The sequence below is a fragment of the Ovis aries genome, chromosome 6, assembly GCF_016772045.2.
Source record: "Ovis aries strain OAR_USU_Benz2616 breed Rambouillet chromosome 6, ARS-UI_Ramb_v3.0, whole genome shotgun sequence".
Classification (NCBI taxonomy): Eukaryota; Metazoa; Chordata; class Mammalia; order Artiodactyla; family Bovidae; genus Ovis; species Ovis aries.
Window position 1 is genome coordinate 98,457,708 of NC_056059.1, and position 17,388 is coordinate 98,475,095.

General features: G+C 40.1%; 1 protein-coding gene across 22 annotated transcripts in view; it reads right to left on the reverse strand.

The window, feature by feature from the left end:
• Nucleotides 1-302: 302 nt before the first annotated feature.
• LIN54 (lin-54 DREAM MuvB core complex component) overlaps nt 303-17,388 on the reverse strand; it is an 83,750-nt gene continuing 66,664 nt past the window's right edge. For 19 of the 22 annotated variants that reach the window (XM_060417362.1, XM_060417358.1, XM_060417351.1 and 16 more), the window contains 9 exons: nt 16,858-17,074; nt 11,183-11,256; nt 10,630-10,827; nt 8,935-9,026; nt 8,060-8,131; nt 7,214-7,316; nt 6,920-7,057; nt 5,346-5,548; nt 303-2,611 (listed from right to left, as the gene is read on the reverse strand). In XM_060417362.1, the coding sequence (XP_060273345.1) occupies nt 2,410-2,611; nt 5,346-5,548; nt 6,920-7,057; nt 7,214-7,316; nt 8,060-8,131; nt 8,935-9,026; nt 10,630-10,827; nt 11,183-11,256; nt 16,858-17,074 (1,299 nt within the window). In that variant the 3' untranslated portion in view covers nt 303-2,409. The remainder of the gene's footprint in view (nt 2,612-5,345; nt 5,549-6,919; nt 7,058-7,213; nt 7,317-8,059; nt 8,132-8,934; nt 9,027-10,629; nt 10,828-11,182; nt 11,257-16,857; nt 17,075-17,388) is intronic. The other 3 variants (XM_060417355.1, XM_060417356.1, XM_060417357.1) reach the window with 1 other exon arrangement.

A 17,388-nucleotide genomic window follows, 5' to 3' on the forward strand; every position in this document is an offset into this window, starting at 1 on the left:
GTCCAGAGGTAAGACCTACAGTTCTTGAGAAAAGAATATTAAGAAAGGTGCTCTCCATAAGAACATCAAACATGAAGAGGAAAGAGAGTAGATTGAGTTTCTCTTTAAAAGAATAGTGGAAATAAGATATTCTCATTTCACAGCAATTTATGTTCATGATAACTGGGCAAAATGATAGATTTATTTTTCCGTTGTGTGCCTTCAGAAGTAATGTCAAGTTTATTTAATATCAGGTATTTTTAAAGGTTTCTTGCATGCTCAGTAGTTAAAAGTGGTACTATTAAAGAAAAAAATGCAAAACCTTTTTTTTACAGAATAGTATAAATGTTTATTTTCTGTATGATTTACTTTGCTGTTCCTGTTTTTACAATATAGAAAAGTGTATTCTTTGAATAGCTCTAGTAAATATAAATTTTATCTTTCTACTTTGGGATGTAAATAGAGCTAAAAAATTATATACCCAACCCTCCCCAAATAGTCTTTTAAAATTGTTGAATTAATGTGGATATTAATCTTGTTCAGCAATTTGATGCAAATGCCTAAATACAAAAAGTTGTTTAGTAAGTACTACACAGGAAGGAAAAGGCTTAATACTTTAGATAGCTTCTTGAAAATCAGAAAAACTAGTAGCATTTGATTGCACCTTCAAATTTTTACAAGCAAAACATTCTCAAGCAATGCCATCATACATAATCTACAATTGTAATCCAAATTTCACAAACATATTATGCACACTGTATATAAATACACATCACAAAGGTGCAATTAGAATTAAACACAGAATATGTACAAAATGAACATAGTTTAGGTGTAGACCAAAAAGGTATTGTAATCTTTTGAAAAATAACTTGATTAGATATTACTTTATCCTCTTACACTAATTTACATTTATACAAATTTTAATTAAACATACTAGAGTGAGGTGCTAAGAATGTCGGCACTATCTACATTTAAAGTTACTGCACTATGACTTTATAAATCCAGATTTCAAAAGGAAGATACTTAATAACGGAATCTTCTTTTGGATTGCTTAATTTCTATTGCCTATATCTTGCATGTTCATATGAACATATATACACACTTAATACATACAACTATAGATTCCTTGTAGGAAATGTAATAATCATATTCTACTAATTACTGAGGATTAAGGTACCTAACAAAATGCCTGAACTCCAACATGTTTTCTCATCATAAAATCGAGAGTCCTATTATAACAGGCTGTTAAATTCATAAAGCTTTTGAATTCTGAATTACTGAAAATGATTCATGTTATTTTAGTAATTATATGAAAACATTCATACTGTAGGCTTACCAAATCACTGGCTAAAAATAATGCCATATTAAGCTTCCCTTATAAAAAGAAACCCCACTATAATTCTGAAAGCTTTGTTAGGAGGCCCCTTTCAGTAAATCAAGTAAGAGCCATACATTGGTTTGAAACCTCATAGTTCAAAAGTCTATAAAGAGAACTGTATGGATAGATGAAAAATCCTCCTCTAAATTCATCTCTTAGAGCTTCAATAACCTTTATTTCTCCATCCAAGCCAAATTTCATACCTGATAATTATGTAAGGTTCTACTTTATCACTACATAATAATAATATGTTTACTTCTATATGCACCATTCATTTTAATAGTACCCCTTAATCACTGGCAATTTATTATTTCAAATACATACCACCTCTCTGAAAGAAAATGGAAATATCTCAGAACCTTTCTTAGTCACTCCTTATTGTAGAAACAAATTGTCCATCTTTTGAGAATTATTTTCTGTCCCTTAACACTTTTATGTTTTTTAAAAAAGCAAAATAACTCTTTTATTTTAGAAGTGTACCTACAAATGATTTCCCCTTCTGACAATTCCCAAAGTTGACAACAGGATATTATTCCAGGATTCACCCTAAAAAGTTGATTTTTCTTAAAAAGATAATCCTTTTCTAAACACAAAATGTCATTTGAATATGTTTTGTGAGAATTTGTTTATACAGACATTCTATCTGCTAGTACCAAAGAATGACTGGGTAATACCAGTACTACTTTGGCTTTTTGTACTGGAATAAAGTCATACAACGCCATACATTATAAATTATATAATAGTAATTTATAAATGTTCTTTGTCAATAGAATCAGAAGGATAGAACATCTAGTTCTTAAGAAACCCAAGCAAATTAAAAACATATAATACAATGAAGAAAAATTCAATTTAGAAGGGGCATAAGCAGATTTAACTAAGATTTAAAATGTACTAATTTCCTTATTTAAAATTTCTTCTCCATCAATATAATTTCAGGTCTCAAGGACTGAATTAACAATACAATAATTATCAAGCTATTTCCAGAAAAATCAAGTGTCCCTGAACCTTCAATTTTCTGTACAGTTCCATTTAGCAGTTTTTTTGTGCACGAGTTAGCAATTCATGGCACAAGGGTCACTTTTTGCTTTTCCTGCAGAGTTGATGACACTCATTAAGCATCGCCCAAATTCCTCAAGTATCATCCGTTCAGCAGCTGCCTTTGATTTTCCCTTCTTGTCTGCCTGCTCCGCCTGGGCAAGAAGGCAGTTACACGTGGCTTCAGCTACTTCCTTAGTGACAAACGTAAATGGCAACCTGCAATGATTTTTGAGAAAGAGAGAGATGATGGTGGTGTTGAATATCGGCAGAAGTGGCTGACATTCACCTGGACAACTCCGTCTACACTTTCATGATTCAGCTGGCACAGTGAACATCACAGTTTGTGCCATGAACACAAGCACATCCCAAAGAATGTCATATTTTAAAAATATAACAGTTGATGTAAAATACATTGACCTAGACAAGATTACCTGGTTAACTGAGTGATGTAATTCTACATGTTGACGGGCTACTGCTATAACAAAAGTCCTCCTGATTCAGGAATGTAAGCTCTGAGTGCAGTTTTTGTTTTACTTACTCTTGTTTCTGCACTTCTGAGAGCAGTGCCTGACATACAAAGACACTCCATGAATATTTGCTCAATGAATGAAATGTGTCACGTTGGAAACTGAAAGCACTGTCATCTCCTGGACAACACAGAAAATAAAGCTCTTTCGTATGGTCCCTTATAATGTTTTTGTAAAAAAAACCACACCAAAATTTACCATTATTCCATAACAAAAACAAAACAATGGGGACACAGATGCTGTTCTGTACAGGAAATTTCAGTCATAAAGACCTAAACTATTGAGTATTAACTCAGGAATCCATCCTGAGGCTAGCTATATGGAACCAAGTCTTAAAGCCTAAGAGACAAAAATCAGGTAACCTGCTCTAACCACTAAACAACCTGTAAGTGAGCAGTCACTGATCAAAGGGACCACCAAATGAATGAAGTCAGAAATGAAGGCCCACTATGATAAGACAGGGTACAGGATTTCGGCTGCTATACACTTGCATGGAAATTTTTTTAATAGAATTAAAATACTAAAACTTCTAATTTTAAATTAGAAAATATCTTCAAATACTAAAGTTAATATTATAATAATATTGTATAATTAAGTAATCATGTATAATAGTAGCATTCATTATATAGTATTTGGAAACTATAGGAGAGTAAATGGAAAGAAAAAAATTCAAATTTTCGCCACTCAAAGACAAAAGCCTATTAACATGCTAGTAGGGGTTTTTAATACAGTTTTTCTTAGACTTAGTGTTTTTTTTCTTTTGGCTGTGCTACGTGGCATGTGGGATCTCTGTTCCCTGACCAGGGATTGAACTCTTGCCCCCTATAATGGAAGCATGAAGTCATAACCACACTGGGGAAGTCTCTGTACTTAAGTTTTGATTATAGTGTATAATTTTGTGTTCTTTCACACTTCATAATAACAAACATTTTTCAGAGTTTAAAAATTACCTGTAAATGTTTTAGCATAGCATTATCTTTAATCTCCCCATCGATATTAGATTGGGCTTCCCTGGTGGCTCAGTGGTAAAGGATCTGCCTGCAATGCAGGAGACCAGTTCAATCCTGGGTTGGAAGATCCCCTGGAGAAGGGAAAGGCTACCCACTCTAGTATTCTTGCCCGGAGAATCCCATGGACAGAGGAGCCTGGTGGCCTGCTGCCCATGTAGTAAGCAGAGTTGGACACGACTGAGTGACTAACAGGCGAGATTAGATTTAATCAGCTAAAGGTATACTGGGATCAGAAAGGACCCCCTGTGGCACCTCTCATGAAGGTGTCTGCCATTTCTACTTCAGTCAGTCCAAGAACCTCTTGCTGATTATATGCCAGTTATAAGAGTTCTCTCGGAGAAGGCGATGGCACCCGACTCCAGTACTCTTGCCTGGAAAATCCCACGGATGGAGGAGCCTGGTGGGCTGCAGTCCATGGGGTCGCGAAGAGTCGGACACAACTGAGCGACTTCACTTTTCACTTTCATGCATTGGAGAAGGAAATGGCAACCCACTCAGTGTTCTTGCCTGGAGAATCCCAGGGACGGGGGAGCCTGATGGGCTGCCGTCTATGGGGTTGCACAGAGTCAGACACAACTGAAGCGACTTAGCAGCAGCATTAAGAGTTCTCTAGAATTAATATCCAAAATATATTGTACAAAAGCCTTACTTTTATAAGTTTTATAAATTGGATCTTATTTCAACTTAGGCATTTTAAATAAAATTCCATTTGCAAGGCTCATTCCATTTGATAATTCAAGTTAACCTCTTACAGACTCAAATACAAATTCAAATCAGCAGACTGTTGCATTGGGCCTGCCAAACTCTCCTTGGCTCCTCACAGCCACATGAAAAGGGTGACGGTGAAGAAAAGAAGACTGAGGTGAGGCTCAGGGAGATGAAGTGCCTGTCACAGTCACAAACCACGAGCGCACCGGTAACTGTAAAACTCTGACTGGCCTGAGTGTAGGGCCCCAGCTTTCCTGCTCCAGAGCTCGGCAGTCTAAGAAAAGGAGGAGCTTCAATAATACAGTATTTGAGCGGCTCCAGTGAGGTGGGCAAAGTGCCAGGGGGGCACGGGAAAGGCAAGAGAAGGTAAGAATGGGAATAAAGATGAATAACAACACAACCAGTAAGAGATACAAAAATTTTGTTTTTCTTCAGGGTTTGTCAAATTACATAATTACCTCATCTTAGTAGGAAGAAATCCAATTAATAAGCCTAGTGACCTAAAACAGTACTGTGCATTTTACAACTATATATGACAGTGATTTTTCTGTTACTTTTATATTCCTTCACAAGTAATTAATGGTAGAAAGCAGAAAAGTCAGGTTTGCAACAACCAAAAATAGGAGCCCAATTCTGCCCCACAAGAGAAACTTTATCAGAAATGAATACATCAGACTATAGAAAGGTATTAAAATGTCAACTTACTTTCCTCCTCCGCTATTCAAAGCTGGTGTTGGCCTGGTCAGCAAGTCCGAAATCTGGGAGGATAACTTGGTCTTCGCTGCCGTCTGCTGCTGCACCCTGACTTCAGCTGCATCTGCCAAGTGCATCAGCGTCTTTCTTTCTGGGCTTTCTTCAAAATTCTTACAGCCAATGCACTTGCATATTGAGGAACACATTATTTTTGCCTAAAAGATTTACAAAAGAAAAGCTTCCAAATCAAAACCAAGAGAGAAGGAGAACCAACGATCCAGCACAGGGAACTCTACTCAGTGCTCCGTGGTGACAGAGGGGGGGACACATGTGTACGTATTACAGCTCATTCCACTTGGCTGTACTGCAGAAATGAACACAACGTTGTAAAGCAGCTCAACGCCAATAAAAACAGAGACAAAACAAAAACCACAGGGCATCACTACAGTAGATTCCGTGATCAACACATTATTACAGAGTTAGCTGGTCAACTGACAGAAGATAAAATGGAAACATCTCTTGCTAGCAACACCCAACGGGCCAGCTCTGCATGTAGACAGGTCCAGTATTGTTGGCCATTCTGAGAGTGGCTACACTATGGTTGAGGCCTTCCATACCAATTTTCTCACTATATAGGTTTTCTTCCTGGTATGAATACCATATATTCGTTCTAAAAAATATGATACATTACAATACTAAAAAATAAAGGTCATCCATAATCCAGCCACCTCAGTCAAATCACCATGAACACGTTGGTGACCTCCCACTTATGCAAACACACACACACAGTATCACATTAAAGGGATTTCACAGATACTATTTTTATTATGAATACCTCTCCCACCCTACTTTCCCCTCTGGATACCCCAAACCCTTCAGTAGTTCCGTAACCTTATCCAGCAACTACATATTCCTCCTTACCTACTTTTATGCTCACAAGGCAAACCTCCTAACACAATTTGGTTTTTTACAAAGTTCTTCAACAGAGCACTAGTGGCATTTGGGGCAGGATAAGGCTACACTCTCGGGACTGCACCCTGGAATGCAGGCTATTTTGTTATCCACATATTTTTCCAAAAAATTTCTGGGGGAGAAACTGTGTAGTAATACCTCTCAGTGAAGAACCACTACTACAGACTTTTCATCCACTTTGATGTTATTTTTATTGAAAATCCATAAACTGGTACTATGGTTTGCATACTTCCAGGTACAAGAAGTTATGAGCTGATAAAGCTGCCAATGAGACCCCAAACTGTAATGACAAAATGAAGATATTGTTCCTCCAAAGTCCTGCTTGGGAAGCCAGAAGGCAGGTCTTCCTCAAATTAAGGCTGACTTTTCCAACTGCAGTATTTTGAAACTGCAAAAGCAAAGTAATTTCCCAACATTTTTTTTTTTTGGCTGTGCTGTGAGGCATGCGGGATCCTAGTTCCCCAACCAGGGATTGAACCTGCGTCCCCTGCAGTGGAAGCATGCAGTCTTAACCACTGGATCACCAGGTTAAGTCCCACAATAAATTTCTTTGTATGCCCTTTCTCAAGTTATTTTCAAAAGATGGTTAGATCATTTTTCCCAAGCCATCTCACCTCATAGCATTCACAGTAGTTCTTAAGACATCCTGATCGTTTGCAATTACATCCTTTGCTGTGACGTCGATCAGATTCTCCCTCCTTCCCTTTCCCTATCTTAGGCTTAAAAGCTTCTGGATTTCTGTCAAGGCATGCCTATCAAAACAGATCAGATATCAAGCCATGTTAAATCACAGTAGATTAAACTTCAACTCTGCAAAGGGAATTAACTTTCTTTGTAAAATACTTGAGCTCAACAAAAAACAGGTGAAGCAAGAAACTTGTCAGATAAAAGAAATAAAAAATAATCACCTTTATTGCTTTTTGCCTTTCATTTTCGTGTTCCAAGTTATTATAACAATTAGTGCAATTGCAGTTGTTGCAAAATTCACCATTTGCAAAGCAATCACAATATCTGGAATGTAAAAATCAGTGTAAGTCACACAAAAAAGTCATTGTTTAAAGAAACACGAAGCTAGAAATTATCTTATTTAATAGCATTATACATGCAGTAAAGCACTTTAGAAATGCACTCTGAGCCACTTACTTACAGAGTTGACAACATACACTGATTGTCAACTATAAGACAGGGCTCAAAGGTAAAGCCCCCAACCTCTAGAATTTTGGTTTATAAACTTAGGTCCAGTAGTAACCGCTGTCAATAGAAGAGCTATGTGACCTTATGCACTCAAAGTAAGTTATTTCAAAGTCACAAAAAGGAAAAACATGGGAACCTGCTCACTTAAACTATTGTCATGTTTCTCTGGATTCTAAACCCTCATAAGACCATTGCTTTTCATATAACTGTTTCGTGTCAAACCTCTTAGTTCAGTACTAACAAGCAAATTAATCAGCAATTTAAAAGACTACTCAAGAGTACCATCTCACTTAGGAGACCTAAATAAGTTCAGACGTCTTAGTAAGGACAGAGACCAGGTCTGTCTCATGCTGCTGTGCCTCCCCTGTGGCAGAGACCCTAAAACTGCTTCTTTCTTCCCAACTGAGAATGTCTGTGCACTACCATATGTGCTCCAGCATGCACTTGGCTGTTTACTTAGGACTTACGAAATCGGTCTGCTAAGAATTTTGTTAGCTCCATTTATTTTTTAAAGCATTTTCAGTTATATCAAATGAGGAAACAGTTGCAGAAAGACTTACAATTTCAAACACAGCGATTTTGTACAATTACAGGGCTTTCTGGGCCGACTGGCAGACTCTGATGGGATTATGCTATAGAGACACACACAAAAATACACATTTTAATCAATCGAAGGTAACTATGTAAAATTAGAAAAGTGTATAACCTGTAAATTCCTCCTAAAATAAAGGTTAACAAATATATCCACCTCTAATAAAAATTTGCTATGTTGTTGCATATACATTAAATTCAAAAAGCAAGTTGTAATGTGAAAAGAAAGATAAAGCCAAGATATGGACTAAAACAGAGAAAAGGAAGTTATCAGCAGTTTCTAAAGAACAATCCACAAAAAGTACTCTCTCCTCTAAGAGAACTAAAGTTGAAGTCTCCTCAACTCTTTTGAGATTCAATTATAAAATGTACTAAGTAGAAAAGGGTGTGTGAGGTTGGAATTCAGGAGGGGAGAGAAGGGGAAGACTGGTCCCATGTAACTAACTAAAGCTTCTCAACCAGCATTATAAAGACAGCAATTAATGGATTTTTTAAAAAACTTGCCAAAGCAAGGCTCTAAACAATAATTTAAAAACTAGGTAATATAATTTTTAAGACATATTCAGGAGGAGATAGAGAAAGAGAGAAGACAGACAGAAAGAAAATAACAAAACACCTGCGGCTGAATTGGTGAATGGGAGTAAAAGATAATTTGGGAGTTCTCTGACTATTCCTGCAACTTTTCTGTTTAAAGTATTACAAAATAAAAAGTACTGCAGGGACATGCTCACATGGCTTTGAGGGGAGAAAAATCACATACATGTATTTTGAAATACGTATGGATATTTGATGCTGCATTTAACCTGATGCAACAACTTAAAACACATTCAAATAACTCACTCACCCATTGAACGGAAGCCTTGCCTGGGTCTGGATACCAGGTGTTCCGGTGAAGTTAGAGTTGCTTGCTATAGACACATAGGAAGACTGCTGTAGCTACATATAAAGAAAGGTAATTTCAGACCCTGTTTACAAAAATGGACAATATTCCTAAATATAATGATGGGGAAGAAGCATAAAATCACCTCTTAAAATTGGAATAACAGAATGGAAAATTTCATACAAAAATACTTACTACCTCATGGAACTCTTCTAAAGACCCAAAACTAATACCAGAGGTAAAAAAACAATGTGAACATTTTAAAGTACTACAGGGCACAAACGGAAGAAATTCTTTCACAGAGGAATAATTGTAGCAAAATTAGAAAATTCTTGATGAATGTCCTGAAAATACTATAGTAACTTGTATCAGCAAGAAAAATGCAATGCATCTACTTGCAAATACACTGGGGTCATTTATCACAAGTTATAGAGAATGAGAAGTGATATGCATAATAATTAAGTTTCTATTTCATACTGATTCTAAATATAAGAAAAGAGATATAATGATAAAAATACTGAATACTAATTTTTTCAACCAGTGGCCAGAAATTATACTCTAAAGTTCATTTCTTTAAAGTACAGAGAAAAATTTGCCTCTCTCTCTTATAATCTGAATACATCAAAACTGAACAACAGCTTAGAAAAGTGGAAGTGTTAACTGCTCTGTTATGTCTGACTCTTTGCGACCCTATGGACTGTAGCCCACCAGGTTCCTCCAGCCATGGAATTCTCCAGGCAAGAATACTGGACCACCCACTTCTCCAGAGGATCTTCCTAACCCAGGGATAGAACCTGAGTCTCCTCAATTGCAGGCAGATTCTTTACCATCTGAGATACCAGGGATTGATTCTTACATGAAAAGGAAAACTTCTATCTGCTTCCTAGAAAGCAGCACTCCTAATGAAAGCCAGCCAACTAGACAATGTGGCTCTGATGCCAAAGATAACCAGATGCCATCTACAGCTGTCATCTAAAGATGACCAGGTCTAGACAGACCGCTACCAGATACATCACCTGGAAACACATCTCACAGTCTATTTTCTAAGAACAAGTCAGTGGCACCTTCTTCATTACAGTCACAGCCCTTTCTAAACTCACTGGGACGGCTCATCTTGACTCAAACTACTTTCCCTTCTATCTACATGATCTCGCCCTCCCACCAAACTGTTCTCAGCTCCAAACTGTCTGACTTGTATACCTGACTTGCATTGTACATATCTAAATGCTAAAGATATATAAAAATAAACTTGAAAGTTTTTATTAACATGTCAAGGTTTTGCAAAGAGTCTTAACACTGAGTTACATGTTTTTGAGTAGTTTTAGAATGTGACAATGCTAGACATCTTAGACCTGATTAACCTTTCCAAGGAGACTTCCCAGGTGGCGCAGGGGTAAAGAACCTGCCTGCCAAAGCAGGAGATGTGGGTTCAATCCCTGGGTCGAGAAGATCCCCTGGAGTAGGAAATGACAACCCACTCCAGTATTCTCACCTGGAGAATCCCATGGACAGCGAAGCCCGGAGGGCTACAGTCCATGGAGTAGCCAACAGTCAACTGAGCACACACACACACACACACACACACACACACACACACACACACACACACACACACACACAAGCTTTTTGAAATGCAGTGACTGGATTTTCTGCCCATACCTGAGTCACATACTGAGCAGGAAGCACTGCGTAGCCCACATTCCCTGTTCCTGGGGCTGGCGCCAGCACAGTGCCTGGTGGCAGGTTCGTGAGGTTTGGCTGGATTTGTGGCAGTGGGGTGGCAGGCATGATGAGCCGCTGCTGTGGCTGGCTGGTGGTGACTATCTGAGAAGTTGGATTGATCGGTTTTGGAACAACCTACAAAGAAAGGCAGTGTATCAGGGACCACAAAAATAAATTTCATAGCTTCTCAATTCAGTTGAAATCTCTTAGACTTAGGGGATTAAAAGGTCCAAACCATTATACAGAAATAAGCTGTGTTGTACAATATAGGGAACTGTACAACACAGGGAGTATACCCAACATTTTATAGTAACTAGAAATGGAGTATACTGTTACAAACTGTGAGTCACTATACTGTACACCTGTAACATATAATATTGTATATCAACTCTGCTTTAATAAAAATACATAAATAAATCTTTTCTTAACTTTCCATTCTAGAGGTAAACTTCTGTTTGGGAGAGACTGAAAGAAGCGGCGTGACACTCACTTGTTTGACTGTCTGCGCTGAGACAAGTGGGACGGACATCCGCACTGGGGTGGTGTTAACAACAACTGGTTTAGCTTTGTAAAAAAGGAGGGAGGAAAAAGACAGTTTATTTACAGAAAATAGTTGTTTAAAACATTTAAGATACTTAGTTCCTTCCGAATATCCTCATGAAAAAGCTTAAATAATTCCACTGGTTTCCTATTTGGAATAATCTTTAACCAAGAGAGTTATTTTCAAAATTCTTTAACCCATGTACCGGGGAACTTTTATCTAAGGTAGCTCTAGTCTGCCTGCTCTATGAGGGATTGTCTGTCGTTTAAGATATTCTCCTGAAAATATTTCAACCTGTATTTGGAGGCTACGTAGATTCACTGCTAAATCCAGTCAGATGAAATGATGCATAAATTAAAAACTGCCATTCAGGAGCGTGGATTACCATGCTGTTCTATCTATTTCTACCTCTGTGTTTATCTTCAAGCCAGAGAAAATATCATTCTTGTACAATTCATTATTTACAGAGTATTACGAAAAGGCAGCATAGCAGGAAGGTTAATAATATCGTCCCCTTAATTCAACTACACTTCAATAAAAAAATAAATTAAAAAAAAATGAACATAGTCTCCTAAGTCATAAGTTAAGACTGGGGGGTTCAAACCCCAATCCTGCTGCTTTCTCACTACTTAAGTTCTCTTTCCTGTATCCTCGCCTGCAGTGTAGGCATAGTATCTCCCTTACGGGGTAAGAGGATTAAATATGTTAATTTATGAAAATTTATTAGAACAATGCTCAACAAACAGCAAGTGCTCAATACATGTTAGTAGCCATTTTTGTTACTGGTGTTGTTACAACCCTTACTGCTACACAAATGTCATTGTGGACAGTGTTCCAGGGAAACTACAGTGCAAGACACTTGCTCAGAGAGATTATTACATTCAAGCAGAGCAGATTAGACAAGTACTCAAAATAAAAATTAATTTTAAAAAAAGAGATAGCACTGTGGGAGTCCAGAGGAGACGGAACATACATCTGCCTGGCGGGGGATGGGAACGGGAGAAGCTGCATCCTATGGAGGACAGAGCCTGAGATGGGTCCTGACCAATGGCCAGGCTGCAGGGCAGGCATGCAGACTGGAGGACGGAGCCTGAGATGGGTCCTGACCGACGGCCAGGCTGCAGGGCAGGCACGCAGCCTGGAGGTCAGAGCCTGAGATGGGTCCCGGAGGACAAAGCCTAAGATGGGTCCTGACCAACAGCCAGGCTGCAGGGCGGGCACAGAGACTGGAAGACGGAGCCTGAGATGGGTCCTGATCGACGGCCAGGCTGCAGGGCGGGCACAGAGACTGGAAGACGGAGCCTGAGATGGGTCCTGATCGACGGCCAGGCTGCAGAGCGGGCATGCAGACTGGAGGACGGAGCCTGAGATGGGTCCTGACCAATGGCCAGGCTGCAGGGCGGGCACGCAGACTGGAAGACGGAGCCTAAGATAGGTCCTGACCTACGGCCAGGCTGCAGAGCGGGCACGCAGACTGGAGGACGGAGCCTGAGATGGGTCCTGACCGACGGCCAGACTCAAGGGCGAGCACGCAGACTGGAAGACGGAGCCTAAGACAGGTCCTGACCGATGGCCAGGCTGCAGAGCAGGCACGCAGACTGGAGGACAGAGCCTGAGATGGGTCCTGGAGGACAAAGCCTGAGATGGGTCCTGACCAACAGCCAGGCTGCAGGGCGAGCACAGAGACTGGAAGACGGAGCCTGAGATGGGTCAGAACCGACAGCCAGGCTGCAGGGCGAGCATGCACACTGGAGGAGGGAGGTCGCCACAGAGGCAGAGCCTGACAAGTGGGGGGCCTGACTCTGGGAAACTTCGCATTTGAAGCTTCTCTTCACAAAATGCTTGGAAACAGACAAGTCTGGCTGGGACTAGGGATTAAAAGTAGGCTGCTGCTGCTGCTGCTAAGTCGCTTCAGTCATGTCCGACTCTGTGCGACCCCAGAGATGGCAACCCACCAGGCTCCCCCTGTCCCTGGGATTCTCAGGGCAAGAACACTGGAGTGGGTTGCCATTTCCTTCTCCTAAAAGTAGGCTAGTGCTGGCAAAGAAAAAAAAAAAGAAGGCTGACTCTGGCTGTTTTGTTGAAGGTTTTGAATGTCAGGGCACAGATCTATATACTTCATCTGTATTTTTAATTCAGTAGGCAATCAGAAGTCTCTGAGCATCGTGACGTAAAGAAACATTACTGGAAGTGCACCAAGGGAAGCTGTTCGTGGCAGCAGCATGTAAAACCCAACAGAGCTGAGAGGAGCAGAGGAAGTTAGGAGAGTACAGAGCCGGAGAGCCTGGCCTGGGTGACGGCACTGGGAACGGAAAGGAGGGAAAAGCTGAGAAGTCAGGGTGGCAGGGAAAGGAGGGAGAGAGACGTAAGCACAGGGAAGAAGAGTCAGCCATCCTGGAACCCTCAAGTGAAAGGGAAAATGGTGGCCATTAGCGCGAAACATTCAAGGATGCGCTGATCGGAAGGGAAGATGAAAGCCAACGTGGAGAAATGGCGTGAGACGATGAAATGCAGGAGGCAGGCTGCACTAGACCTGCATGTTTCGATCAAAAGTCGCACAAGTTCCAGTCAAGCCTGCTGCCACTCCCACAGTCTCCAGGAGGGATCTGAGAAGACAGAGAGGGCACCCTTCAGGTCTCATTTACACCAAAGGCCTAGAGCCTGCGATGAGAGAGAGGCTGAGATAATAAGCTGCTGTGGACACTGAGACAAACTGTTCTGAACAGTAAAAAACAGACTTCCTTGCACAAAAAGGCTGTTAACAATGCTAAGAGGGTTTTCTTTGTTTTTGTCTTTTTTTTACTTTTGTTTGGGATGGGAGGCGTGATGGCTGAAGACAAAAAGTTGAGAGCCCTGGAAGAACATGAGACAGAGAGAGTACTCTGATCTGAAAGGGCGCAGGCCTCCGCAGCAAGGTAACAAATTAGGGAGGAGGGGGGAGGTGGAAAAGGGAGAGACCTCCAGAAAGAGTGCATGGTCAGTGCGGGGGCTGCGCTGTCTCTCAATATACTAAACATCACTGAACTGTCCTGTGTTTGACATAAGGGTCAATCCTATGGCAGATCTGCACTGCATCTCGATCAAGTTGCTATACGAAAAAAGTGTATGACCAAGAATTACAGGAGCAGTGACGTCTGACACCCGAGCTGAAACTGTTTCCTATTCTGATTTGATTTTAATACAGGTTAGACTGGTCTCAGCGATACTATGAAGAATTAAAAGATGAATTAAAAAATTAAAAGCCTGAATTCACGCCTGGGACACTGAAGAGGGGGCTCTCTATACCACCTGTTCCTTGAAAAGGCGACGCTGGTCACTGCTCCATGAGTGTGCCAGCAGTGATTTGGAGGCAAGTGCACAGAAACGCAGGGACTTTCCTGGTGAGCTGTGAGATGACAGGGAAGGACTGTGCCTCTTGCCCTTATTCACCTCCCACAGGAGACTTGAGTGGATCTCATTTGGATTAGGACAGTGGAAATGTCCCCACGTGTGCGCACACACATGCCTGCACACACTAGCACGCACACATGTACACACACAGAGCTAGAAAACTTGGGATCTCTAGGATTACATTAGCTTGGCATCTGCATGCTGGGTTTTAACTGAAATCTGGAGAATGGAGAAAACAGAAAACACAGTGGCCAGAAAAATAGAACATGATAAAATATTCATGGCGGGGTGTGGTCATATTGATGTTACATGTCTTAGGCGACAGTCTAGATTTCTCCTCCTCAACTTTTGAGCATGGTCCCACATTATCCCTACTGCAGCTTTCACAGAAGCTGGCATAATCTTTAATGTTTTGGTCTTCAATAGGAATTCTGAACAATCCTTTTAGAATAGTCTCCTTCAAAACTTCAGAAACCATACCTGCTTTGACGGCTTTTAGTTTCTTAAATCGATTTCCTCCCTCACCAAGACTGTAGATTATATTCTAAAGAGGTTAATTAACCAAGCAATCTTCTGGGTCCTTCTATTGTGCTATCTGCCATCCAGCCAGCAATTAACATGGCAGAACCTTTGACTACTGGTGTCTATATGGCTTTGATGGGAAAATGGACAAGATAAGCCAGTTCCCTTTGGCTTTTAAAGGAATTAAGCCTTTAGAAAGATTTAAGCATGTTTCATGAACTAGAGTGACTATTTCGTATATCTCTAACAAAAATACCCGTATTAATTTGCTATTCCTACGAAAAAAATATCTTTTACATACACCCAGATCTTCCATGGGATAGGAGAGAAAGACAAAGAGAGGAAAACTGGGTGAATAGAAGGGAAACAGCATGGGTGGGATATGTATGCAAGTAGGGGGAAAGAGGGAATAGATAGACGTGAAGGAGATGCAGGGAGCGGATGGAGAGACTGAAGGAAAGCAAAAAAGGAAGCTGTGGGGAAGCAGGAGGGGGTGAGGAACCGCAAGGAGGCAAAGAGAACAGAGAAGCAGAGGGAAGCAGAGAGACAGAGGTACGGTGGGGAAAGAAGGAACCCGTACACACACCAGAATTAGGAACACCCAACCCACTCCTCTACTCTCCCTAGATCTTCAGCTTCCTCTTCTGCTCACACCAAAGACTTAGTCTCGATGATGAATCAATCAGCGTTAAGTCACACTGGAAGCTCAGCATATTTGAGTACATATAAACACACAAACATAAAATATAACCAACTGTATCTAGTGACTGCTTTATATTGTTATGATATTTAAGAAAACTGTAGCACTGAGCAGCACTTCCTAATGAGAATATAAACGTGACTCCCTTAGTCACCAGTACATGCAAATGTCATTTTTCCTCTCATTAAGAACACTATAATAATAAAAGACTTTCTTTTGCTCCAACCCTCTGATCCCTTAATAAAAATGAAGGAGCAAACAAATGGTCTTTAATCCGTCTAGCTACATCCAATAAACAACAGATCATTCACCTGCCATTTGACACTGATGGAATATGCAGTGATCTTCCCAGGAAAAAAATTAGACCCTCAATATAAGCTGTCCTGATCCTTTCTGTTTCCATTTTTTAACAAGTAGATAAACATGGATAAAGGTTACATGTGTGAACTTGTGTATGTACATCAGGCAGCTTGAAGGATTAAGTACAAACAGAAGTAGGACTACTAACAGGAATACTTGCCAGGAAAAATACAATTGAGCAAAATGACATTTTAACTGATTTTCATTATCAATTATACATTCAAAGTACATAAAAGATGAAGTACATACTAACCATTTATACCTTGCCTACTGGTCATTTCAACTGACCCCAAGCCCTATGTAATTTAGACAGCTTTGCAGCTTAGAAAAAAAGATTATAAATAATTTGGTTCCCTTTAAATCAATCCCACTGGCATAATGGTAGGTTTTTAAATCAGCAATCAAATGGCTACCCACAAACTGATAAATAATCATCTGGTATTACAGCGCACTGTCTCAGTTTCTAGCAGAACGAAATACTATAGTTATATACAACTGGGATATATTCTATTTCACTGCCTCCTGCAACAGCTGCTGATTCAACTCTCAGCTGAAATGCCTGCTTAATCAGGATTTCAGCAAGAAAAGGATCACTTCCTATGATAAGGTTTAAAACATTCATTACTGTTTTTTAAAAAAAACGGTTACCAACCTTGCTGGAGAGGCTGAGTGTTTGTACTGGGATTCTGACTAACTGGCTGGGTTGAGCTACTGGCTGTTGTGGCAGTAACAAGTCGGACATAATGAAACTTGCTTCCAGGCACTTGAATCTGCTGGACATTGGGAGCAGTTGCCAGAGGAATAATTGTCTTAAACTGTGATGTGCTCACGCCTCCAACAGTGATGGTCTGCACAGTTGATTTCACTGCCTATTAAACAATACAACATGGCTATCATTAATCTGGGATTTCACTTTCCTACTCCTTGGCACTCATGACAATTGCTCAGTGAAAGAGTACAGCTGTTGAAAGGAATGACCTGTTCAAAGAGAAATGAATAGTAATGAAAACACCAGTGTAACCAAAGTCAGCGAGCTCTGCCTTCCATCTCTAGTAGCAAACTTCCTTGACAGTCCAGGTCAGATGACTTGCTATGAAGAAACTACTGTGTAAATTACAAGCACTCACACAGTTTTGTTAATATCAGGTAAAATTTGTAAGAAAAAGATTATTTCAAAACTTAC